Genomic DNA, 26438 nt, shown 5'->3' on the forward strand with positions numbered 1-26438 from the left:
CATGAGATCGTCAGTGTTCTTGCGGAAATTCAAGCGGCCAGTGTAGACAGCTGGCAAGTTTTTCCCGCAAAAGCAGTTGCTTTTGCGGGAAAAACTTGCCAGTCTAGATGCAGCCTTTGGGTTTGAGGTGGATCCTGGATTGCACTTAAATTCAAAAAGTGATCTGCTTAAAAAGGTTGGAGACTACTGTTCTAGATTAAACAGCATTCTGCATTCAAACAGACCTTACACCGGAACTGCTCTAAATACTGTGCTATGCTGCCTCCACGTTGTCACACACAGGCTGTGTCTAGACTGGCAAGTTTTTCCGGAAAATCATCTGCTTTTCCAGAAAAACTTGCCAGCTGTCTACACTGGTCGCTTGAATTTCCAGAAGAGCTCTGACGATCTTCTGTAAAATCATCAGTGCTTTTCTGGAAAAACTATGCTGCTCCCGTTCGGGCAAAAGTCTTTTTCCGAAAGACTTTTGCCCAAAAGGGCCAGTGTAGACAGCATAGTACTGTTTTCCGCAAAAAAGCCCCGATCGGGGGGAAAAAGGCGATCGGGGCTTTTTTGCGGAAAAGCGCATCTAGATTGGCCACAGACACTTTTCCGCAAAAAGTGCTTTTCCAGAAAAGCGTCCTGCCAATCTAGATGCGCTTTTCCGAAAATGCTTTTAACGGAAAACTTTTCCATTAAAAGCATTTTCGGAAATTCATGCCAGTGTAGACGTAGCCACAGTGTCCGCCAAGGTCAAGAGATAAGACCCCTGGCTGAAGCCTGACACCTCATGGAGTATTCCATATATGCATGGGAATGGGTGTGGCATGCAAGGCCGTCAGTGGGGGGTGGATGGTAGCAACATTGTGCTGCACAGCCATATCATTCCTGCCCTCTTCCTTCCCAGCAGCAACTGTGTGCAAGATTTGTGGGTGTGACTGCATTGGTGCTCCAGCCCTGGAGCAGCCACAGGAAAAAAAATGGCGGGTGCTTAGCATCTTTAGCACCTCCCTGTACCCCAGTGCTCCCCAGCTCTCTCACCAGTCAGCCTCTCCCTTTCTTCTCCATGCCTCCCACCAGCCATAGATCTACTGTTCCATGGTGTGGAGGAAGCAATGTGGAGGAGGAGCAAGGGGTGGAACAGGGTGGGAAAAGGTAGAGCTGAGATGAGAAGAGGCAGGAGAGGTGGGGACTTGGGGAGAAGGGGTGGAGTTGGGGCAGTGTCTGGGGCAGAGTCAGGGGCGGGGACCCCTCCCAGGACATAAACTCAGTATGTATGGCAGGGTTCCATCAGGATCAGTCTAAGAATGGGCAGAGGAGCTTTTTTGTCACCTGGTGTATACGTGGCACGGTTACGTAGAGGTACAACCCAAATGCACAGAATTCCAGGCACTTTGTGCGGAATCTTTCAATAGATGGCCTCCACATGTATTTTTCTTATAACATCACCCAGCATTGTTGTATACAACACCCGGTAAAGAATCAAATCCAAATATTAAAAAGGCTCGTGTTGTCTCCTCTCTACTTGCCCCAAGGCAATTAGATGTTTGTCCCCTTGTGGGGTTTTAATTTGTTCTTACTTCCTCTCTTTTCTATTCCTTTTGACATCACATCCTTTTGGTTTGTCCTCTTTCAGTTTTTAACTCCAATTACAGGCAAGCTAAATCAAATAAGTCAGTCTTGCCCGTGGTTCTTAAGGCTGCAATGTCAGACAAAACAGCCAGAGCCACAGGTGCCAGAGGCATGGCCCTGTTGCCAAGAAAGCCCTGTGTGTCGTTTTCACCAGCTCCACTTTTCAGGTTGACAAATTCCTAACCTGAGAGTAAATGTACTTGCAAGAGAGTTATTGTGCTAAGAGGGTTGTTCTAATGAGCCACAGAGGATTTTGAAAATTAAGACCAGACACTGAATTCAATTCAGTAGTGTGGGCAGCACCAGGATTATGTGCCACTGTGATATTCCAGTAGGGGAAGGCTGCATTCTGGACTAATTCTGTATAGTCCTATCAAGGCATAGTGGGGATCACGTTGCTGTGTTCAAGTCACCATCTGACCGTGTGGGACACAGGCTTTTAGCCATTTCAGGGGTCAGGGGTCATCTTTCACTGCCGTAACTATTTGAGACTCCAGCAGGAACGTACAGGCCAATGTGATCTTTTGAGACCTAGTGATTATAACATGCATAAATACAATCACATGCATAGCATTTCTAATAATGGCTAAGGTTGCAGGCATAGATTGACTCTCAAGCAATATATTAGCAATAACCCCTCCCCCCCTTTTTTTGGACCAGATATTATGGTGATGGGCTCAGCATGAATGCATTGCTTAGTCTTCATTCTTTCCAGCAGTATCAATTGGAGTTTAACAAGATACTGTTTGTTCTGGTGAAGACATACAGCTGTTCTGAAGAGACTTGTGCTGTAGTTAGTGTTTTTTGTTGTTTTCAAGGCAAATTCTAAGACTCAACAGAGAAGCAATTATTCAGTTTACAAACTGACCTTACACTGGGTCATCACTAGTATGTTTCATGCCATCATATGATAAATGGTCAGGGCAATGCATACTGTTGTTGATTCTTCTGATTGCAGGATGGTGTATTTCAAAGCTGCCAAGCTGCACATGTGGACAGATGTAGAAATGTTGTGTTAGGTGCATACAGACGCTGAAGCTTTGCTGACCATTTAACTGTAGACACTTTGGGTATACCTATGCTGCTGTAAAACCTGCAGCATGGCTGTGGCTGGCTCAGATCAGCTGACTCTCCCTCTGACTGCTGAGCTAAAAGTTCCAGGGTTAGACAGTCAGGCTCTGAAATCCCAATCCCAGGATGGGCCTCAGAGTCTGAGCCCAAATGCCTACACTGTTATTTTGCGCCCTGCAAGCCTGAGTCAAATGACTTTGGCTCTGAGACTTGGGATCTTGGTTATTTTACTGCAGTTTAAATATACCCCATGACTTTGTTTTATCCCATACAGAGCCTCACTTAGGATACGTCTACACAGCAGGGCTAAAGTCGAATTAAGCTCCGCAACTTCAGCTACATCAATTGCGTAGCAGAAGTCAAAACAGTTTAATTTGGCTTTTGGTGCCATCTATGAAACAGAAAGTCAAAGGAAGAACACTCTTCCTTTGACTTTCCTTACTTCTCATGAAATGAGGGTTATCGGAGTCGGAGTAAGAAGTCCTCCAGCTCAACATTATTTCAAAATAAAGGCTTGTAGAGTAGACGCACACTGTTATTTCGGAATAATGCTGTGTAGACGTAGCCTTAGAGAATAACCGTCCCTGCACTCTCATCGCCCCACCCTCCTAGTGTTGAAGATACACATGTTGAACTTGAAACACCTTTAAAAAACAAATAAAATATGATCTTGATCAATTTGTGCATTTGTTTCTTTGGTGTAATTCCGATAATGGCATAAGGATATTGCTCTTCTTATGGAGAAATCTCTGTTTACCGTTTTAAATTTCAAACTGAGTTTAGCCTTTCTGCCAAAAGACAGAATTCTTGTATTCTATAAAGTTCAGTGTGTTCTTTGTACAGTAGCAACATGCTTTGTGCTATTTTTGAGAATGGTATTTACATTATAAAATCTTTTCTCTTGGATTGTTAACGTAGCTATAAAAAGTATGTTAGAGAAATCCCATAATTAGTGTAGACAGATTTTAAAGTAAAAGGAATCTACTTATTTTCATTGAGGAAGGAAGGTGAGCTGTGATGTGCATTTTTTGACACAGACGCTGCATGTATTTCCCTTTAAAACTTTATCACAGTCTAGGCTCCTTTTTATTTGGTTTAAAATTGGTTATACAAGACTATGGTATTTGGGTGTAATTTAATTAATACAAAGGCAAGAAAACTGTGTGGAGTCTCTTCTGAGTGGCTTCAAACAACTTTTAAATCTAATAGAGATGAAAAACTCACTGCAAGATGTGGAAAGGAACCTAAACCTCTGGATCTTTTTATGAATAATATAGATTCATCTGAGCAGAAGGCAAAAGGAAGAAGTAAGGAGAGACTGAAGGATTTGAAAGAATTCATATGTTTATCACAAAGACAACTTAAAGGATATAAGTGCTGTTATTGGATAGACTGCAGGGAATTTCACACCAAGTCTGTGTTTGTTTAGCTTTGTTTGTCAGCTTAGTTTTGGAGAATTTAAAAAATGATTTCAAGGTTATATAGCAGTGTATAATTTTGTCTTTTAATTTTTAGAATTTACATGGATTAAGTTGCCTTGACAAGTGATTAAGTTGCCTAACTCTGCTGTCTAGGAATAATCCTAGCCACCTTTATAAATAAAAATTAAGCCAAAAGAGAACACATTAATGTCATGAATTAGTGAGCGATCACAGGGGTACTTCAAAACATCTTATCAGATTTGACTTAATATGCATATTATTCTTAAATATATTAAAAACATTTTTTGCAAACTGTGCAAGATTTGTGTATAGGTCTCAAATGATTCCATGTATATGAAAGGGTATCATTAGAGGGCCAAAGGAAACTTTTGTGTGGTTCAGTGCCTTACTTAGGTGGTGTTGGCATGAAATTGATTAGTTTTTAAGTGTTGAAATTTATGTTGATTTTGTTTGGTAGGGGGAGATATTTCATTTAATTTGATGCCATATGCTAGTGCATTCTTGGCTATTCTCCCAATTGGTAGAATGGAATAACTGTGTGTACTAGTCTTTGCATGCACTGTTGATGGTGTATTCAGTTGCTCCTTGACTGACCTTATTGAAGCAGAAAAGTACTCAGGCACTATAGAAACTTCTATGTTTACCCTCAAAAGAAAATCTACTTGTTCTACTGTTCTGTTTTAAACATTATTTTTTTGTACTATTGTATAACTAAAATGTCCTGGAAAGATTGAAATTATTTTCAGTTACTCTGCTTGTTAATTAGAGCTGATTGAAATCAGATACTGAGAGATTAGTTAAATGTAATGAATCACTTGTATCTGAGTGAAGCATGTTGTGTCTTTTCTAAGTAGGTTATGTTTACAGTTCTTATTTGATTGAGTTTTGAAGCTCCAGGTGACTGAATCCTGCTGTCTTAGCTGTTCCTGGTTTGTTTTGTATGAGATGATTAGCTCAGATATATAGTGGTGGTATCATTTTCTTCCATACTGCAGTTTAGGTCAGGGAGATGAAACACAAGCACTCATAAAATAGTGTTTAAAAAAAAAAAAAGCACTTGCACATAAAACCGTAGCTATGATGGTATTAAAATTAAGCTCACACCTTCAGTCTTTTTAAAGGAAAATGTCTTCCTTCATGTTTTGTATACACTATTTTTAGTTAGATGTCCAATTTATTTATTATCGTATATTCAAATACTAATGTACACTATACAGGTCTTTGAGTGTAATGCACACTACACTTTTGCCTTCAGATCTTTAATGTTCTCATGTTTATCTTATACTAGTAGTGCATTATGGAAGTTATTTGTTGGAATGGACTGTTGTAATCTACTATATTCTGTGAGAAGTAATATCTCCCCTGACCTGCTTGATTCACATTGACTATTTAAATAGTTTATTCTAGTGTGTAATGCAGATTTTGCTCAGGTTCCATCATGTTTATTTTAGCAGTTGGTGGGTGTCATTTACAGGTTATATGTCAATATATGCCATAGAATGTGTATTTCTTCATCTCAGCAAGGACCATACAGATTCTAGAACAGTTCTTCAACTGGATTGCAGCTTTTGGGGCAGAACTCAGTCTTACTGACTGAAGGGGGTATGACTGTTTTGCTGAAGAGCACACCACTTCTGTTCTGCCTTCTCTTACAGCAAGGAGTTCTTGTTCACCCTGCCTGTATCTGTGATTTAGGATGTTCTGTTTTTTTTTTAAGTTAAAATAAATTTTAAATGTGTAGTGCAGAAATCTGGGCAAGTGTTGTTCACTGGTTTTTCAAACAGAAACATTGGATTCTTGGCTTCCCTTTCTTCCTGAAGTACTACAGCTCTGTAGCCTTGGCTTTTTTCTGCTTGATTGAACTAGAGGGAAAACTATATTCATGCACTTATTGCCCAACAGTGCATAGACAATAAGTTCTGCTTGTTTTGTGGCCAGCTCAGGAAGGGGTCACCCTAGCTGCCCTCTCCTGAGCCAATTAGAATCAGGAAGGCCCAACAGTGAAGCAGCAAGCAATCCCCTTGATCTCGCCTACTTTGCTTCATTTCCTCCAGGGAGGGAGCAGGTGACAGAATGATATGAAGGCAGTTCTCCCAAAGTAGAAATTGCTACTGACAGGTTGCATGAACCTGCTGCATTAGCCTCAGCAGTTTGTGATCCCAGCAGTGGATAATTTCTGTCTTCCAATGCAAAGCCATGGAAGGAAGCAAGAGAAGCTGGCCCAGATCTACCCAACAGAGCATTAACTTTGTAGCTGGAGACCCAGACTCCTTTTCCAATAAACAGCTCACAGTTATGGGCTACTAGTTGGGTTTTCCGCCTCTAACAGCGCAGTGACACCCAGGCAGCAGTGAGATGTTTCCTTACTGAATCTCCAGTCCCTCCTCTCCCACTTCCTCCCCTTTCCCACTGGTGAGTCTGAGACTTGCACTTTTTTTCAAGGGGAATCTCTGTAGATGAACTGAGACAGTTAATTGCTCTCCCCTCCACCAGGACATGTCTTCAGGTGCCTTAACAGGTCTTACTCTAGCAAATGCAACATAAAGAGCCAGAGTGTGACCATCTGGGCACTGCTGAGGGCATCTGCTCAGGGCGAAAACCACGGCTGCTTACAGCCCCAGACTGGGGACCTTTCCCAAACAGGTCACAAACCAGTCACATCGAGCGCTTCACCTGCCAATCCGGCCAGCAGGAAGCCTCACGAGCCAAACCCCTCAGGCAGCCCAGCTCTCCTGTGCCACAATCAGCCCTAGACCTACACACAAGTGAGGGGTTATGGAACCCGATCTCACCTACCCTAAACGGATCCTCCCAGTCCCAAAGAACCAGCCACAGACCCCTGGACAATTTACACGCTGGATCTTACCCACAAGAGCACGCTGGGCCAATTATTTAGAATCTAAAATCGAAAGGTTTATTGATAAAAGAGAAAGAAGGTGGAGAGTGAGGTTGTTAAGGAGAATACGTTACATGCACCGATCACCAAGTTCTCGATGCCGGCTCTCAGCAGAGATGTTACAAACTGCTCTCTTAAAAGTCTCCGGTGTCCATCCTATGTCAGGATGGGTTAGCAATCCTCCCCGGCTCTCTGTCCCTCGCAAGGCTGCATCTGGGATCAGTAACGGAATTGAAGACAAGATGGAGTCCACCTCATGGCACTTTATATCCATTCCTGGTACCTTCCAAGCTGGAGTGTGTCACATGGTCAAGTGACCTGTCTGTGTTCCACGTGCCGGCAGCCATTATGCCCTGGCTGGTTTGCAGGGTTCCAGAACATTCCTCAGGTGTGTATTGGGCACCGTGAGAACCATTGTCCTTGGAGCCGTGCTAATTAGCATAGTCATTGACTGAGCAATCCTTCTTTACAACAGGCGGTCCAGGCCCATTGCTCTGTCTCAGGCAGAGAACGTTCATGGTACAAGCCCATGTTCATAACCCCACATACAGACATCACACAAGTACATGAGTAGCACACACAGAATCAGTAGGACACAAGCTTCCATTTGACACCTCACATGGCACTCTATGTATATGCTTTGGGGCAAACACCTTCCCCTCCCCCCTGAGTGCAGCAGAGATCTGGCTGCTCCCCTTAAAATCCAAGTTGTTGTCCTACATGCAGATGAATTGTAGACTTGGTAATTACCATAGTTAAAGAGACCAAAATACATGAAAAGTAGATATGTGCAAAGTAAACTGAAATAGTTGACGCCTGGAATAAACATGTGTTCTGCTTCTAAAACTGTGATGTATCTGACATTGATTTCCTGCTGGTTTTGGTATGTTTCACTCTTGACAAAGGGGGCACTTTCCCAAACCATTTCCGTCTGGTTTAGCCTTAACCAGTGTTAAAAGTTGTTGAAGCCGTTGATACCCCAAGATTCTAGTAAGCAGTCCTGTACTCAGTATTGCAGTTAGCCTTGTTTTTCATTATGTTTAACAAAAATAATTATGAACAATATGGCATCCAGAGCTTTCTGAAGATTCAGAATTCTCTGGCTTTTGTACTAATTCAACTGTACTCACCCTACAACTGTAGTAAAAACTAAGTGCGCTTCTTCCCCTCCATTGCTTATGCTCGAAACAGCACGTATCATTTAGCTGATTGCGCATGTCTTAGAGGCTGCTAAACTTTCTGCCAGGGAACTGAGTAAACTTGCAGTGACCAATCACGTTGCGACACGCTAACCAGAAGGAATGTGAAATCTATAAAAGTTTCAGCTCAGGCGATGCTCAAGGTCGACCTTGCTTTGGGCACTGAGCTCCTCGGCTGAACTTGTTTGCAAACAATAAAACAGAGTTGGAGCCAGCCTGAAAGTGAGACTCTCTTCTTGAGGAAAACTGAACTAGCCTCCAGGGGATGAAACTAGCAATTTATGCAACACAACCCCTGGGAAATGTTGTAAACATAGTTAGTATAGACAGTACCTCAGTCTGATTACTAGTGCATACAACTAGCATGAATTCAGAACTGATAGTCTCTTGTCATATTAAGCCAAAGATATCTTTGGAGAAAACTTGTGATAGTTTTATAGCATGCTAAGGTGTTTTTGATACTGCTACCCAAATGGACCAACACACCAAAAAAGCTATTTGCCTAGGGCAAATCTCATTACTCCAGTGATAAAATGGTAGAGTTAGTACTCCATGCAAAACTCTGTATGGGGGGGATTCCTAACCACTTTTGGCAAAGGAACAAAGCAGAAAAAAGCAGTATTAAGATGAATTAGAGCAGGTCATTTCCCTTGCTCTACTGAAGTGGAAAACAGGCTTGCATAATATGTCGGAATACAAATAAAAACAAAAAAACATTTAGCCTAAAAGATACAAGAAACTTACACCGGCAGTGGAGAACAGCATAATGGGATGTAACGTGGGCAGTGTCCATCTGCTACGCTATAAACTATCTCCAAGTGAATGCAATCATCAAACAGGCTCCACTGCAGAGAATCCCACTTTGCAAACTCACCAGTTAGTGTACAAACCAGGCAAGCCAGTTACATTCTGCTTACTTTATTTCTGTGTGGCAGGTAACTGTGTATTAAAGCTGCCTGTTAATTATAGACCAACAGAATTTTGAAAAAAGCATAATTTTTTCTCTTTACATGACGTGTGCTTTTTGTTTTATCTACAGATTTTGGAAACGTTTGCTGGCCGCCTGATTAAAATTCGAGTTTTGGCCCAGCGTGATATTCCCAGCCTTACGAAGTACCAGATAATTATAGCCAGAGATCAATTTAGGAAAAACCCTTCTTCCCACAATGCGGTAAATATTACTTAGTATTGTTGTTTGGTGTATGAGTTTATTCAGTATTCAATAAACAGTAGTAACACTACTTCATTAACATAGTACATAAAATACCAATGGGTCTCAAAAATGCTTGAGTGGCTATAACTAGAAATTACCATAGATGTGCAGCCCCAGGGCTGGAATGTGCCAACTTGTGTAAATGCTCTCAACACCACTGCAGCACCAGTTAGGACAAAGAAGGTAGAATACGTTCATCTGAAGCTATAGATCAGTGGTCACCAACCAGTCTATCGGGATTGACTGGTAGATCTTGGAGCCTCTGACAGGGGATCCTGACAGGTTTGGCCAAGAGGCTATCTAATGCCGGCACTTCAGCTGCCCTTCCCCGCACTGCTGGGCACTTCCTGCCCTTTGCCTTGGAGCTGTTCCCCACTCCCACTTGCTGGGCAGGGCAGGGAAGAGAAGGGAGAGGAGGGGCGCTGACGCCAAGGTGCCTCCTCTCCCACCCTGTAGCCTATCTCCACAGAATGGAGGGGGGCACAACAGGGCCTGGGAGGGAGGGAGTTTGCTGGCTGCTTTTGAGAGTGGTGCAGGGCCAGGGCAGGGATGAGCCTGCCTTAGCCCCACAGCACTACCTGTGGTAAGCAGTGTCCAGATAGAGCCTGCATCCTGCCCCCCGTCCCAGTAAAAAAACAAAAACAAAAAAAAACACCTGCACCCCAAGTCCCTGCCCTAGCCCTGTGTCCCCCCCAGACCCAAACTCCCTTAGGCCTGTACCCTGAACCCCCTCCTGCACCCCAACTCCCTGACCCAGGCTCAGCCCAGAAACCCTCACACTCCAAATCCCTTAACCCAAGACCAGAGCCTGCACCCCAGCCCTCTGCCCCTGCCTGATGAAAGGGAGGAAGAACGGGGGAGGATGGAGCGAGCAGAGGCGGAGCCTTGGAGAAGGGGCACAAAGGAGGTGGGGCAAGGGTATTTGGGTTTGAGGTAGATCCTGGATTGCCCTTAAATTCAAAAAGTGATCTCCTGCTTGAAAAGGTTGGAGATCACTGCTCTATAAGGAACTAGACACACAGAATATAACTACCAGATTTCACTTAGGCCTGAATATTCAGCTCATGCATCTCCTTGTCTAAATTGCCTCAGGATATTTAGTAGTCACAAGTAGTCTGCCCTAGTCTATCCTTTGTTTATTCAGTAATCCAGGTGACAGCTATACACAGAAACTCAGTCCATTTATGACTTTCCAAAAGTCCTGTAAGTGCCTTAAGCATATCAGCGAGTGTAATTAATAACAGCCAATATAATTTAATTAAGTCAAGATGCTTAGCCTAGCTTGGGTAAGTGTGAAGAAAATATCACCCTGCCAAATGAAATAAGCAGTACAAGCAATAACACAAAATGGAATTCCCTTGGTAAGTCAGATAGTTAATTCTTCCACGAGGACAAGTAAAACAGCTTTGGTGTGTTTTGGAAATGTGTTTACCAATGTCTGTTATCTCAATTCCTTTATCAAAAACATGACTCCTTTGAGATTGAAGAGTTACTTTTTTTCGTTATTAGAAAACTTTCCCGAACAATTTCCAGTCTGCTTTATGAGGATTTTGGGAAACAAATCACCAATTTAGTATTGTATTCTTTTGCAGGTGTTTTTCAGAAGTTTAACTGATTTTTGGCATAAAAAATTGCAGTATGATTCCTGTTGTTTATTCACCTTTTTAGTTCAATCCAATGTGTCAAAATTTGTTTTCTTAGGGAATACAACAGGGCATCATTGAAGGAGATTTTGCTCTTTGCATTAGTTTGTATCATGGTTATGAGCTACTGCTGCAGATGGGAACACGATCCTTATTTATCTTCTTGTGTGGAATTATGGATGGATCAAAAGGTAAAATGCATTCACAAACAGACTTTCTCTACCCCTCATTTCCTCCTCCAATTTAATTTTCAGGAAATAAAAAATGTATGTTGAGTGCCATGTAAATAAGAGTAATCACCTTTTTTTTTCCTGAATAATTGTAATGACAGTTTAACAAATGTGTTCCTAATGAAATTTATGTGTGTTCTTTTTTGCAGCTTACATTTTGATTAAAATATCATGTTCAACGTAAGCCTTTAGACATCATCTATAGGTGAGATAGTGTAGTTAGAAACAATTGTGTTTGTATGGAGATAGCTCAGTGATGTATGGGAAAGATGGAATCAGAGTTCAGAGCACGATACAGCAATAGACCAGAAAAGATACCGAATCAACAAGTAGAAGGTCTGTGCAGAAAAGATTAGGTCTTTAAGGCAGTATCTATGCTGGCCAAACCCCCCCTCCCCCCCCCCCCCAAAAAAAACCTAAACAAAAACCCCACACACATTCTAGTAATTCCCCAACAGTTCAGCCTGTTGGTATTAGCAGCCATGGAAGACATAGGGTGATGCTATATTGGTTTTTTCCATCATGTCTCCTGGCCTTGCAAGTAAAATGTCTGAACCCTGTCTGCACTACATCTTCCTGTCTTGCCATCACCAGTTGACAATGGTGTGCTCCATTTTTGGTGCTGTAGAATAGGGATGTTAAATGTAATTAACGAATCGACTAGTCAGTTAGTCGTTAAGCAGGGGAGCTGCAGCAGCGTTAGCGCCCGGCTCTGGGAGCTAACCCTCGCTGCGGCTCTGCCTTTTAAATGTATTAAGAGCTATCAGGTTCTTAATACATTTAAAAGGGTGAAGCGCAGTGGGGGGGACCCAGTGTGAGCTGGAACAGCTGAATCCCTGCTCATGTCCAGTCCCTGCTAACCCCTTGCCTCCCCTCCCCTCTGCAGAGACAGTGCTAGCGGGAACCGATTTTTAATCTGGCTCCCTCCAGCACCGGCTCCCTCCCCCCAATAGAAGCAGCAAGGTGGGGGGAAGTGACTAGTTGAGAGATTAGTCAACTATCCGATGAGCTTATGCTTAGTCACTTACATCCCTAATGGAGACAAGATCTTATTGTGATATAAAACCTGGATTCGTCTTTGAAAGGCCTATGCATATTCCTGTTTCTGGGATTAGTGTCTCTTGGCATCAAGCTGTGTGATTGTCTAGAGAGCCGTGTCTGGGGACCTTGCTCTGTGTGTGTGCATGCGCGTGTGTGTGCGTGTGATGAAGGGCTCTTAGAGTTTAAAATGGGTATGGGGGTATGGTCCCAACTGCTTTTCAGTCTCCTCTTAATTGCCAAAGGTGCAGTTGTTTCACACAGGATCCTTGATGCTTTCCTCATCCAGTGTCAGCGTATTCACATGTTCAGAGAAAAGGTCGACCCATCTGGATTGCTTGAATTTGGTGTTGAGAACCTGGCATGGTTAACTCTGCTTTTATAGAGAGCATTATAGCCCCCTGATCTACTAGGGTCTACTATGTTGGCACCCTTATGCCACTTTTTCCTCTCCTAGCGTATGTCTACATTACCACCTAGTTCGAACTAGGGAAGTTAATGTAGGCAACCGAAGTTGCAAATGAAGCTCGGGATTTGAATTTCCCGGGCTTCATTTGCATCTTGCCTGGCGCCGCCATTTTTAGATCCCTGCTAATTCGGACTCCGTGCCCGCAGCTACACGCGGCACGGAGTAGGTAGTTCGGATTAGGCTTCCTTGCTACACCTTGCTCTGGAACCTATTATTCTGCAGTGCCATTAAATCTTTAATCCTATTTTAGGTACTTATCTGTTACTGTAGTATCTGAGCACATCACTATCTTTAATGTGTATTTTACCCCACGATGCATCTGTGAGGAAGGGAAGTTCTGTAGGTCCCAGCTTAAAGATGGGGACCAAGAGCGCAGAGAGGATAAGTGACTTGCCCATGGTCACACAAGAAGTCTGTGTCAGAAAAGAGACTTGAACCTTGTCTCTCAAGTCATGGGCCATTGCTTTAACTACTGGACCATCCTTCTAATACCTATCTTCCATCTGAGCACAACAGGCAGCCTTTATCTCAGTTGAGTTTTTATTGTTTAAACTTTCCAGAACCTGTACACTCAAGTATTGACAGTGCCTAATGTAAAGCACTTGTGAAGTTGTCATTCTCAGCAGAAATTTAGAACATTAATTGCTTAGAATTGTGGTGTGCTGTTCCTATGCAACACAACAGCTGGAAATTAAAACTTGTGAATTGACCCTGGCATTTATATCACCTCTTTTTACAGGAAAAACTCTAACCTTTGTGGCCATTTTCAGTCTCAAGCCATTTGTTTCCATTTTGTACAGGCCACTAACTGGTCTGTATTTTCCCAGATCTCATTTATGTCTCTGTTATAACTTGTTCCTTGTTCATTCATCCAGCTATGTCAAAAGGTATTAACTAATCTGAACACAGCATCCATACTGCAAGCATTCTTCATAGTTTTTTTAATAGAAATTGTAAAGCCATTACTTGAAACTGTATGTTTCTAAAGCAAAAAATGTGCTGTTCTTCACTGAAGTCTGGGAGAGCAAGCTTGTGGGCATTTCTAACACTCTTGATCCGCCATCCAATGGTGATGCTCATTTTTAGGTCCTTGTTCCCCTAGAACTGCTCATCCCACCTTGTAAGAGCTGCTGCTCATAGTCTCTCACAAAGGGGAGCATGCAGAGGCCACTTAACAAGAGATTACTTACCAGTAACTATTTTCCAAGTATGTCACATCTGCATAGTCCCACTCCACACCAACTCTCCTCCACTTTAGAGTTTCAGGTCAAGAATTCCAAAATTAGGCAAGGAACTGAGGAGCCTTTGGAATTCTCCTTACGAAGCAAAATGACTCTAGATGATTGTGCAGCTCCATGCTAGGAGATGCCAGCCACACAAGTTTGAGTGTGCAGTAGTGTCATTCTCAAGCAGTAACACTTGGGGGTCACTGCCACCCATCCTTTCTTTGTGGCTAGATGAAAAGGGATGTTGGTCTACAAACTTTCTTTTGTAACATGGAAAAGGCTGAGAACCACTTACGTCTAAAGGGGTCAAGGAACAAACAGGTGCATAGAGTAAGATACACAGTATGTATTAGCCACTTACGGTATGTCTGCATTGTGTCATAAGCCCTGGTCTGTGGGACCTGCGCTGGTCTTTCCATGCTTATTTTTGAGCATCCACACTGCGTTGTAAACCAGGGTCTACGCTGGTTGTATGCTGACCGTGCTCAACCATGCTGGCGTGTCCATACTGCACTACATAGACCTTCTAACTAGGGATGTAAGTGTAGCGCCCCCTCTCCACCTGGTTACCTTCTTTAAAGCCAATCTCCTTACAGGTTTTGATAGGTCTGGGTTCTTCTGGATCCTGTCATACACTCAACTTTATTTTTTCTGATTGATGTACTTGGCGGTGCCTCCACCCCCCTCACTCCTTCCTGGCAGGGTCACCAGGGCAGCTTGGGAGGAAATTCTAGCCCAGATAGTAATCCCCATGTATTTGCCAGATAGTTGGAGACTCCCAGAAATTAGCACAAACACATACACTATATTAAACACAGTTATATTAAACAAGGAGACCAATATAACAGAACAGGGTAAAACACTATTTTTAGGGTCACCGGTGCCCAGCAACTGTAAGATCAGGGTCCCGTTGGTACACGTACTTTGTTGGGGCCCTTGATGACTGTTGACCACACAATCCTTCTCTGCAGTGGTTTAGCAGTGAGGCTGACTAGGTCCAGTGCAGCCCAAAGGACTCACACATGGGAGAAGGCAGTAAATCCCTCCACAGTTTAATATGCTGCAGGTAATAAAATCCCCAAACGAATCCCCTGCCTAACTAAAAATTGGTGCACTCACACACTCCCTGAATGAGCCTCAGGTTGAGAGATGACTCAGTCACTGCAAAGGGGCTGCTCTCTTCTCGCAGGGATCCTCTTCAGGCAGGAGTCAGGCTGCTTCGGTCCCAGGATTTCCCCTCCCCGCGAAGGGTGCAGGGCTCAAGGTGCAGACCACACAACTGCACCAAAATTCAAACTATAACCTCCTAGCCCAGCATGCAGACCCACCCAGCAGGCAGCAGCCCTGAACTCGCTGCTAGAGCAGAGCTGACCATGCGGTGACTGGTCTCACCCAGGGAGCTGGAGCCCACTCAGCCTGGCTGGGGAAGCCTCCCAGCAAACTCCACAACTGGGAATCAACAGTGGAGACATAAACCCAGCTGAGGGATCCTGCCTTCAGGTCCCTAGAGGCCAGTTCTCAGGGGAAACCCTGCATGCAGGCCTGGGACTTACTAGCTCCCACACAGCCAGCCTCCCCTTGCCCTGCTGGCTCCAGACTCCCCCCAACAATGGTCTCTCCTTCCCCCTGGGAGGGGCATCTCACTCCCCATGGGTTGCCGGGCAGACTCTGGCCCTGGTAGGGTGGGGGAGCCAAGGCAAACTCAGAGCCTCTCCCTGAGCTGCCAGCAGACAAGGCCCCAGGAATCCAAGTAATCTCCTTGGGGGTTACATAAGCAACTAATCGACTAGTCAACTATCCAATAAGCAAGAGCTTATCAGATAGTTGACACACTAGTTGACGAGTCACTTCCCTCCTCCGCTCCACCGTTGCCTCTATCAGAAAGAGGCAGCTGAAGGGGAAGAGGAGGTGCTGTGGGGAGCCGGCTTCAAAGCTGGTTTCCTCCAGCTCCATGGAACGGGACAGGAGTGTAGTGGTGGTGTTCTGCATTTGAAATGTGCAAGTGTAGGGTATTCCCAACAACAGAGACTCCCCACTGGGGCTCTTGTACATTTCAGAGCGGAAACACAGGGAGCCTGTGGCCAGCGGGGGACTTAGAGAGCTGGCTTCCTCTTGGCTTAAAGTGTCTTTACTAGAAGCACTCCAATGATGCAGCTGCATCAGTGCAGCTCTGCCAATGCATAGAATCATAGAATAATAGGACTGGAAGGGATCTCAAGAGGTCATCGAGTCCAGCCCCCTGCCCTCAAGGCAGGACCAAGCTCCGTCTACACCATCCCTGACCGATGTCTATCTAACCTGTTCTTAAATATCTCCAGAGAGGGAGATTCCACCACCTCCCTTGGCAATTTATTCCAATATTTGACCACCCTGACAGTTAGGAATTTTTTCCTAATGTCCAATCTAAACCTCCCCTGCTGCACTTTAAGCCCATTACTCCTTGTCCTGTCCTCAGAAACCAAGAGGAACAAAGTTTCTCCTTCCTCCTTGTGACACCCTTTTAGATATTTGAAAACCGCTATCATGTCCCCCCTTAATCTTCTTTTTTCCAAACTAAACAAGCTCAGTTCATGAAGCCTGGCTTCATAGGTCATGTTCTCTAAACCTTTAATCATTCTTGTCGCTCTTCTCTGTACCCTTTCCAATTTCTCCACATCTTTCTTGAAATGTGGCGCCCAGAACTGGACACAGTACTCCAGCTGAGGCCTAACTAGTGTAGAGTAGAGCAGCAGAATGACTTCACGAGTTTTGCTTACAACACACCTGTTGATACAATCTAGAATCATATTTGCTTTTTTTGCAACAGCATCACACTGTTGACTCATATTCAACTTGTGGTCCACTATGATCCCTAGATCCCTTTCCGCCATGCTCCTTCCTAGACAGTCGCTTCCCATCTTGTATGTATGGAACTGATTGTTCCTTCCTAAGTGTAGCACTTTGCATTTCTCTTTATTAAACCTCATCCTGTTTACCTCTGACCATTTCTCTAACTTGCTAAGGGCATTTTGAATTATGTCCCTATCCTCCAAAGAAGTTGCAACCCCACCCAGTTTGGTATCATCTGCAAACTTCATTGAGAAGTTGATTACTGACAACATGCTCAGTCCTAGTGGCATTCCTTGAACCCATACTTACCACAGTTCAGTTGTTAGGGTAACCAGGACAAAAAAAATTCTGCACTGTTACAGAAACATTCAGAAAGACATTTAATTCTGTCCTGTTTACACTAGTAGTTCAGCTCTCTTAATCTTGAATGAGTGCAAAAGCATCATCAACAGCTGGCCAGTTTTCTTAAGTAAAATGGATGACATTAAAAAGACAAGGTGGGCGGCAAGGTAGTGTTTTTTGTTAGACCGTCTTGTTGGCGAAAAGGACAAGCTTGAGACTAATAATTTGTAATATGCCTTAACAGGATATAGACCTCTGTTATGTGCATGTAATCCTCTAACACTCCCTGAAATAATACTGACTCCTAATTACATAAACCTTTTCATAATAACCTTAGTTTTTTCAGAAAATGTGTATGTCAGTTAAAGAACTGTGGAATTGATTCTAAATTAAAGCTAATGTATATGTAGCAAAACACCAGATCTTTAAGATTTATTTAAGAGATTGACTATTTAACCATTTTATCTTTAAAGGCTTGACTCGCACCAGGAATGAACTTAGCCGGAATGAGGACTTCATGAAACTATATCAGGAACTTGAAAACATGTTTTCAGATACATCTGTAACTTCAGCAAATGGAAATCTTCTTTACAATAGAACAGGTCTGTGTTTATCTTTGAAGTCAGCATCTTTGCATATCCTGAATATTTTCTAGAAGAGGCTTTTTTTCCCCTCAAAATTTAATCCTGATGCTTTGATAAACAAAAAGCCTTTAATTCCTGATGAATTCAGGTGCAAACTAAATCTGATATTTGTGAGGCCTCTCTTTGCTAGTGCTCTTTACAGTTAAGACTGCACTAAATTGGATGGTAATATCATCTCTTATTGAATTTAACTATTAGCTATCATCTCTTAACCAGATTTGTGAAATACTTTTTAAATTTGACCACAAAAAAAGTAAAGCTCAAGACTTGAAAAACTGGGTTTAAAAAACATTTGCTTCAGCAATGAGTTTACTGATGTTGATGTACTAGATAATTATTGTAATTAGATTGGAATTGTTGGTAATTGGTGCTTGTCATACTTGGAAGAGAGACGCAGAATAAGAAAAAAAGGCTCACACACCTCTTACATATTTACTCCAAATAAAGATACATGGGTATATTTTAAAAAATAACTTTATTTGGCTTACAGGGCCTAAAAATAAAATCATCTACAGTCATCCAAAATTAAAGAAATTAGAAGAAGTCGTTGTAGAACACTTCAAATCCTGGAAGGGATATTCAGGTAAGTGTTAGTCTTCAAAATATAAATTTAATAGCACTAGATGAGTATGAATCCATAATATTCTTCTTTAATTGAACAGTCTCTAGCCTCTGTTTGCCAGAAACTGGGAATGGATGACAGGGGATGGATCACGTGATGATTCCCTGTTTTATTCATTCTCTCTGGAGCATGTGGCATTGGCCACTGTTTTAAGACAGGACATTGGGCTAGATGGAACTTTGGTTTGACCCAGTTTGGAGTTATTTTCCTTAATGGATTGATACTCTTGGATATTTTGCTGGGTATTTTTATTTCATCCATTTGGGAAAAAAATCACTGAAAAAAGCAAGTTACCATCATAGAGTTAAGTGACATTCCTTTATGGGTTAAACTTATTTCACTATAAATTCTTGCATAACACTAACCAACAGTTAGAACAATGAAAACAAACATTTTAGTTTTGTTACTGGAGTCTCAATTGTTCCAGATTTTCATGGCCATAGGACAGGCTGTGGAATCCAACTCCCTCTGCAGACTTATGACTCTGAAGCTATGATTTTGTTTAAAAAAAAAAAAAAAATCTTTTCCCTGAGTCATCAGAGAACTTCAATCATCAGAAAATTTCAGTTAATGGGGAGGAAGAGGTGTATCAGTTTTCATTATGGAGTTCAAAGATACAACACTTGATGCTCCTAACTAGAGATGTTAAGGACTAGTCGACTAGTTGTTTCCCTTCCCCCGTTGCTGCCTCTATCAGAGGGGAGTACTTCAAAGCAGCAGAGCTGCACAGAGCCCTGGATCAGCTGTGCAGTGCTGCTCCTTTGAAACGCTACCCTAGGGTCAGCTAGGGAGTCCTCAGCTGATCCCTGGCTCTGTGCAGCATTTCAAAGGGGTGGCGCTGCCCGATCAACTAATTGAATAGTCGATGCAAAAATGCATTGACTATTCGATTAGTGAATTACACACTACTTAACATCTTTACTCCTAATGTGGGATTCTGTGAAAAGCCATGGAAGTCACCTCATATAATTAGTGCGTATGTTTGTGCCTTAAATCATGCAAAACATTTCCTTGATATAATAGTTTAGTTGATGCAAGTAATTCCAGTCTTACTTTCAGAGTTCCTCAGGCTTCTTTTTGTGGAGCAATCCGTGCTCGTAGCATTGAGAAGTTGACACAACAAGCAGCCTCTTATCTCTCAATACTACTTCAGAACTTTTTGATATGTACTGGCACCTGGAAGCATAAGTTGCATGTTTGAAAATAAAACCGGTTTTAGTGTTCCAATCAATTGGGGGAAATCTTAAATTTAAAGCCTGGGAGAAGAAACAAATTTAAGGTAGACCGGCTTTTAGGTATATTTTGGCAAGTTGATCTCATTTCTCTGGTCACATGGAATCATATATTATATGAACGTGATAGGCCAGGGTCAAATACAGACTAGAGTGTGAGAGGAGCTGCGGTATCCCCATCCAGCAACTTTGCATGCTTTACAATGCCTTCTGGGCTGTTTACAATCCGCCTTCTAGCATAAGGAGAAAAGGCATCCTCTCGGGTATTGAAGTCCCAGATTTAGTGGTGCTTCTGCAAGGCAAAGATGTCACTGGCTACAAGATTTTGCAGGGGTAATTCAAGTTGATTTTTGATCTGTGAAGCCCTTTGAGGTTAGGCTCTTTCGCTTCTGAGAGGCTGCATCTCTCCTTATGCTCCAAACCCAGCATGCTAGCCACTAGCTATTTGGCTGTTTGAGTGTGGCTAGTTGATTCACAAAATTATTTACGTTTTCAGAATAATGTGGCTAGTTCAGAACTGGTTGGACACCATGGTTCTCAGCCAATTCTTGAGACAACTAGAATGCCAAGCATCATAAGTGTGCTGCAAATACAAAATAAAATTCAGCTGCAATTTTCCTTTGGGGCCTGTGATCACTGCTTCAGTTCAAATATTTAACTGATCTACCGAAAAAAAGTAATGTCTGATTGATCGCCCCTGACTTTCAAAGTGTGTGTCTTGTCTCCATAGCTCACTACTCTTACGATTTTCATTCCTTGGCTCCCACAGTTTCAACAGAATATCAAATTATTAAAAACAAAGTTTGGCCAATATACATGGCAGTGGGGCATTGCTGGCATTTGATGGCATAGATCACATTCGTGGATGTGCAGTTAAATGAGCCTTTGATTTGGTGGGTGATGTCATTGGATCCACTCTGAGGCTTTGGGGAAAAGGCCAATTCTCGCTTACAGACATTCCCTTACCCTCAAACAAATTCTTTCCAGTAACCACGCAGCACACCTCCATCATCATCATCCAGGAACCCACCCCTGCAATCAGCCACCAAATCAAAGGCTCATATAACTGCACATCCACTAATGTGATCTATGCCAGCAATGCCCCACTGCAATGTATATTGGCCAAAGTGGACAATCTCCGTGGGAAAGAATTAATGGACACAAATCAGATATCCAAAAAGGCAACGCACAGAAACCTGTTGAAGAACACTTTGATATTCCTGGACACTCATTAACAGATCTCCAAGTCGCCGTTTCGTTTCAGACCAATTCCACAAGCCAAATACACAGGGAAGGATTGGAGCTTAACTTCATTCACAAGTTTAATTCTTATGCTAGTGGTCTGAACCAGGATATAGGATGGCTCCCACACTATCTTCCATCTTTTAATGACTTAACAGCCTCTTGTAACTATTTGAACTATCTACTTACTCTCTCTCTCTTTTTCTTCCACCCCTTTCCTTTTACCCCCCTCCTTCTCCCCTTCCCTTATTTATTCTGGATCTGGACTTATTATACTCCGGTCATTTGAAGAAGTGGGTTTTGCCCATGAAAGCTCATGATACCATCTACATGTTTTGTTAGTCTTTAAGGTGCTACTAGACTATTCATTGTTTTTTAAGTTTTTACAAAATATCAGTTCACCAGCAGCATTCCAATGAGTAAAATAAACAAGGAATACAGACAACACAGTCTTTTAGGTTGTGACTGTTTGGACTGTCTCTTGTTCCATGTATCTTCAATGGTAGGTAAAGCAGAGCTTTCAGTAATAGCAAGATGCCTGTCTCTTGTCTACTCCCTAGTTATGTGGCAAGCCAGGGTGTGAATCTACAACACTCAGTAACTTGCAGTTTGGATGCCACCATGGCATCATGGAAGTCCCAGTATGCAGCTTAGTGTATTGCTCTGTTACTTGTTGAGCTGACAGCTCACCCAGAAGCCCAAGTTGCACACTTAGCAATAATTTCTAGTAGTAACTGGTAAAGGCTTTCATCAAAGATATTCATCCTGATATATCACTTAAGTTCCATGTTTTGGCTGAACCATTCTGTGCTCTAATCTTTCCTGAGTAGTGTGTATTTTTATTGCATACTTCACTTGTTCCTCCTGTTTTGTTCCCCCTTTTGTGAGGTCATTATATAGTTGCTTTGGTGTTCGATTGCAGATTCTTTGTTGCGTGACCAAATCTTAATTTTATTTTGCGGCATCTACTGCATGCACATTTGGGCTTTATAAAGCAATTAATTATAACAGCAAATGGTGACATGGGAGCAAGGAATTCTCAGTGCAGGGCCCTCTGTTGAATCCGTTCCAAAGCAGAGCTAGTGTTTATTCTGCCTGGTATGCTCCAGGGAGTGACTGTGTCCTTTCTGTACTGAATGAGGAAAGTTTTCTTTTTTTTTAATAGGTTGGGAAGCTTGTAATTGTCACTTTTCTTAACATGAGGTGCATTTGGGTGGCTTTGTGTTCCTAGCAAAAACAGGCGAGGCTCGCTGTGTAAATCACAAACTGAAATGGAATCCTCTGGGGCACAATCATCTCCTGAATGAAGAGAAGGGAGTGGCGCATGCTCAACGAAGGGGTGACCTGGCCCTGCGTTTTTCATTTGTTGTGAATATAAAATGCTTTTTTAGCTCAAACTTATTTTTGTCTTGAACAGATCAAAGCACATCTGATAGCAAAGCCAGTGATACCAGAGTTATGATCTTTTCTTCATTTCGGGACAGCGTCCAAGAAATTGCTGAAATTCTTTCTCAGCACCATCCCATTGTCAGAGTAATGACCTTCGTTGGACACTCCACAGGAAAGAGCATGAAGGGCTTTTCACAAAAAGAACAGCTTGAGGTAAAGTCATAATCAGGCTTGTTTGAGAGATGGCTACAGGGAATATGCAAATATGTACTGTATAGAAATCATAGAATCATAGAATAATAGGACTGGAAGGGACCTCGAGAGGTCATCGAGTCCAGCCCCCCGCCCTCAAGGCAAGACCAAGCTCCGTCTACACCATCCCTGACAGATGTCTATCTAACCTGTTCTTAAATATCTCCAGAGAGGGAGATTCCACCACCTCCCTTGGCAATTTATTCCAATATTTGACCACCCTGACAGTTAGGAATTTTTTCCTAATGTCCAATCTAAACCTCCCCTGCTGCACTTTAAGCCCATTACTCCTTGTCCTGTCCTCAGAAACCAAGAGGAACAAATTTTCTCCTTCCTCCTTGTGACACCCTTTTAGATATTTGAAAACCGCTATCATGTCCCCCCTTAATCTTCTTTTTTCCAAACTAAACAAGCCCAGTTCATGAAGCCAGGCTTCATAGCTCATGTTCTCTAAACCTTTAATCATTCTTGTCGCTCTTCTCTGTACCCTTTCCAATTTCTCCACATCTTTCTTGAAATGTGGCGCCCAGAACTGGACACAGTACTCCAGCTGAGGCCTAACTAGTGCAGAGTAGAGCGGCAGAATGACTTCACGTGTTTTGCTTACAACACACCTGTTGATACAACCTAGAATCATATTTGCTTTTTTTGCAACAGCATCACACTGTTGACACATATTCAACTTGTGGTCCACTATGACCCCTAGATCCCTTTCCGCCATGCTCCTTCCTAGACAGTCGCTTCCCATCTTGTATGTATGGAACTGATTGTTCCTTCCTAAGTGGAGCACTTTGCGTTTCTCTTTATTAAACTTCATCCTGTTTACCTCTGACCATTTCTGTATGTATGTTTGATGTATGTTTTAATCCATTTTTAGGTGGTAAAACGCTTTCGTGAAGGTGGCTATAATACACTGGTATCTACATGTGTAGGAGAAGAAGGTTTAGATATTGGAGAAGTTGACCTTATAGTCTGTTTTGATGCTCAAAAAAGTCCAATTCGTCTTGTGCAGCGAATGGGTCGAACTGGGCGCAAGCGACAAGGCAGAATCGTTGTCATACTTGCAGAAGGACGGGAAGAACGGGTGAGTTAAGAATTCTCTCATTGTAGTAATTTTGAGCATTTCAATCTTATCACAAAACAATTGCATGAGGGTTGATTGAAATCCGGGGGAGCCTGATGATGGTGGTGAACTCTTTGCATTAATAGTTCAAATATACATTCTGGATTTGCAAATATACTTTGAGAATCCTCCTTTTGCATATGCGCATTTTAGAAATGCTGGAAATGTGGAAGTTTAGTACATCAAGCTTTCATCTCCCCCCCCCCCCCCCCCTCCACCCAGTCTTAATTCTTTCAAAACTTATGAGGTACATCAGTACAGGGAGTCCCCGGGTTACGTACAAGATAGGGACTGTAGGTTTGTTTTTAAGTTGAATCTGTATGTAAGTCGGAACTGGCGTCCAGATTCAGCCGCTGCTGAAACTGACCAGCGGCTGACTACAGGAAGCCCGAGGCAGAGTTGCTCCAGCTGCGCCCCCCCTCTAGCAGATGAGGGAGACGTGGGCGGCGGGACCGAGACGCGCCACGGTCCCCCCGCCCGGGTCCTCCGCGTCTTTGCTCCGCGTCTCCCTGGTCTGCTGGGGGGGGGGGGGGGAACAAAAGACCAGGGGGATGTGGAGCAGCTTTTCTCGCCCTGGAGGATGCGGGCGGCGGGACCACGGCACGCCTGGGCAGTCTCGCCGCCCCCGTCCTCGGGGTGAGAAAAGCCCCATTCGTAACTACGGATCCGACTTAAGTCGGATCGGCGTAACCCGGGGACTGCCTGTAATTGATAGACTGAAGCAAATAAGATTGTGACTTGCTTAAGTTCAGAAAATAATTGCAGAGCTGGCAATAGAGTCCAGGAGTCAGGAGGGTAGGAGTCAAGTAAGTCTTGTGGAAAGCCCCTTGCAACAGCAGTGCTGTGTGTGAGATCTGAGGAGATCTGCATAAATGGAAATCTCTAACAGAGCTGAGCATCCCACCTCAGCTTAACAGTCTCACTTGATACTATTCTGGTCCAAGATGTGATGTTTGTATCTGGCAGAGATTGTGGGATGGCAGAGATTTGATTCCCAGACAAGACAGAGATGTGATTGCCCTTCTGAGCAGTTCCTCAGGGATACTGTATTTGAAAAGAAAAAAGGACGGCCATGTGGTCTTTAAATGTTAAGTGGATATTTTCAGTTGCCACCCATAAAGTCTACTTGATTGCTGTTCATGTGGAAAAGCTCCCTATACCATGGGATACTAATGTGGTCCTTTGCTGAAGCTTCCTTTTGAAGCATTGGGTTCACGTGGAGGTAGATGGTTCTGGTCATTCGTTTGTAAGCATTAGATTCCAAACACCACTTTTGGACAGGAGCTAGGAATGGTGGGAGCAGGCAATCATTTCTCAGGTTGGCAGCCAAAGATTTTGAGAGCAACTAGAGTAAGAAAAGGTATGTGAAAGCTCAGCCCTATAAGTTCTAAAGAGAAAAAATATTCAGGACGATTGTCTGACACAACCATACAGATTCTTCTTCGAGTGCTTGCTCATGTCCATTCTGATTGGGTGTACGCGCGCCGCGTGCACGGATTCCGGAGCTTTTTTCCCTTAGCAGTATCCATCGGGCCAGCAGGGAGCCCGCTGGAGTGGCGCTGGTATACTGGTGCATATATACCCCTGCTGGCCCTCCCACCCCTCAGTTCCTTCTTACCGCCCGTGAGGGTAGCTGGAGCGTGCTTCAGGCTATTGCCTATCTCTTAGCAGCTTATCTCTTATCCGTTGTATTATAGTTCACAGTTGAAGTTTCTTATCTAGTTGAGTAGTTAAGTATTGTAAATAGTTATTTAGATAAGGGAGCAGTGGAACCCTCCCGGGAGGGAGGGCATGCCAGGGCCCCAGGGCTTTAAACCCTGTGCCTCCTGCTCCAAGCCTATGCCCTGCGGAGATCCCCATTCTGATTGCCTAAAGTGTCTGGGTGAGGCCCATCGAGCTGAAAGCTGCTCTATCTGTAAGAGCTTTAAGCCCCGGACTAAGAAGGAGAGGGACTCCCGGCTGAAACTCCTGCTAATGGAGTCGGCACTGCAGCTTCAGAGCGAGGAGCGGCCTCACTCTTCCCGCAGCGCACTGTTGGCGGCACCGTCGGACAGCAAGGCACCGAGGCGCAGATCGCCGTCACCGGTGCCGAGGGCCTCTAAAAGCTCGAGGGGACGCTCGGCAGAGAGGAGTGCCCAGAAGGTGTGCCCTAAGGAGGGGCACCTTTCTTCTAAGTCCTCTAGAAAGAGGTGCAGCCCGGACAAGGGCAAGAGCCCTGGGCAGCCCGTGGGGCTAGGAGAGGTCCGTCGGCCCTCCACCCCAGAAACTTTTGAGGCGGCCCGGGACCTCATTCACATGGCTGTGGATGAAGGGGAAGGCCCGGTGCCGCAGGAGCGGACCGCGCCGGCGCCGGCCTCAAGTGCCCCCCAGCAGGACATGGCCGGGTCGTGGGACCCTTTGGGCGAAGGGCAGGCCTCGGCCCAGCAGCAGCAGTTTCTCCCGGTGCCGGGGAGAACACTGGCACCGGAGCCAGGATGAACACCGGCACCGACCCCGGGCCCGCTCCCGACAGCACCAGCAGCGACTCCGGGAGCGTGTGGGCTTGCGACGCCGACGGCACTGGCACCGGGTCCGGTGCCGCAGACGGCTCCCTGGGCGGTGCAGGGCCCTGCGCCGTACTACGCGCCACCTGCGGTGCCGCAGCAGGCGCCCCGCACGGCACCGACGCTGATGCCTCTCCCGGCACCGATCCCTGCTTACTCCTTGGGACTATTAGGGTATGTCT

At 43.9% G+C, this 26438-nt stretch overlaps 1 protein-coding gene across 4 annotated transcripts in view; it reads left to right on the plus strand.

The window, feature by feature from the left end:
- FANCM (FA complementation group M) overlaps positions 1-26438 on the plus strand; it is a 106904-nt gene that overhangs the window by 45612 nt on the left and 34854 nt on the right. For all 4 annotated transcript variants that reach the window (XM_075926120.1, XM_075926121.1, XM_075926122.1 and 1 more), the window contains 6 exons: positions 9259-9390; positions 11134-11266; positions 17683-17811; positions 18344-18436; positions 22367-22551; positions 23468-23674. In XM_075926120.1, coding sequence (XP_075782235.1) covers positions 9259-9390; positions 11134-11266; positions 17683-17811; positions 18344-18436; positions 22367-22551; positions 23468-23674 — 879 coding nt within the window. The remainder of the gene's footprint in view (positions 1-9258; positions 9391-11133; positions 11267-17682; positions 17812-18343; positions 18437-22366; positions 22552-23467; positions 23675-26438) is intronic.

Source organism: Pelodiscus sinensis, chromosome 4 (assembly GCF_049634645.1).
Source record: "Pelodiscus sinensis isolate JC-2024 chromosome 4, ASM4963464v1, whole genome shotgun sequence".
In the NCBI taxonomy this organism is placed as follows: Eukaryota; Metazoa; Chordata; order Testudines; family Trionychidae; genus Pelodiscus; species Pelodiscus sinensis.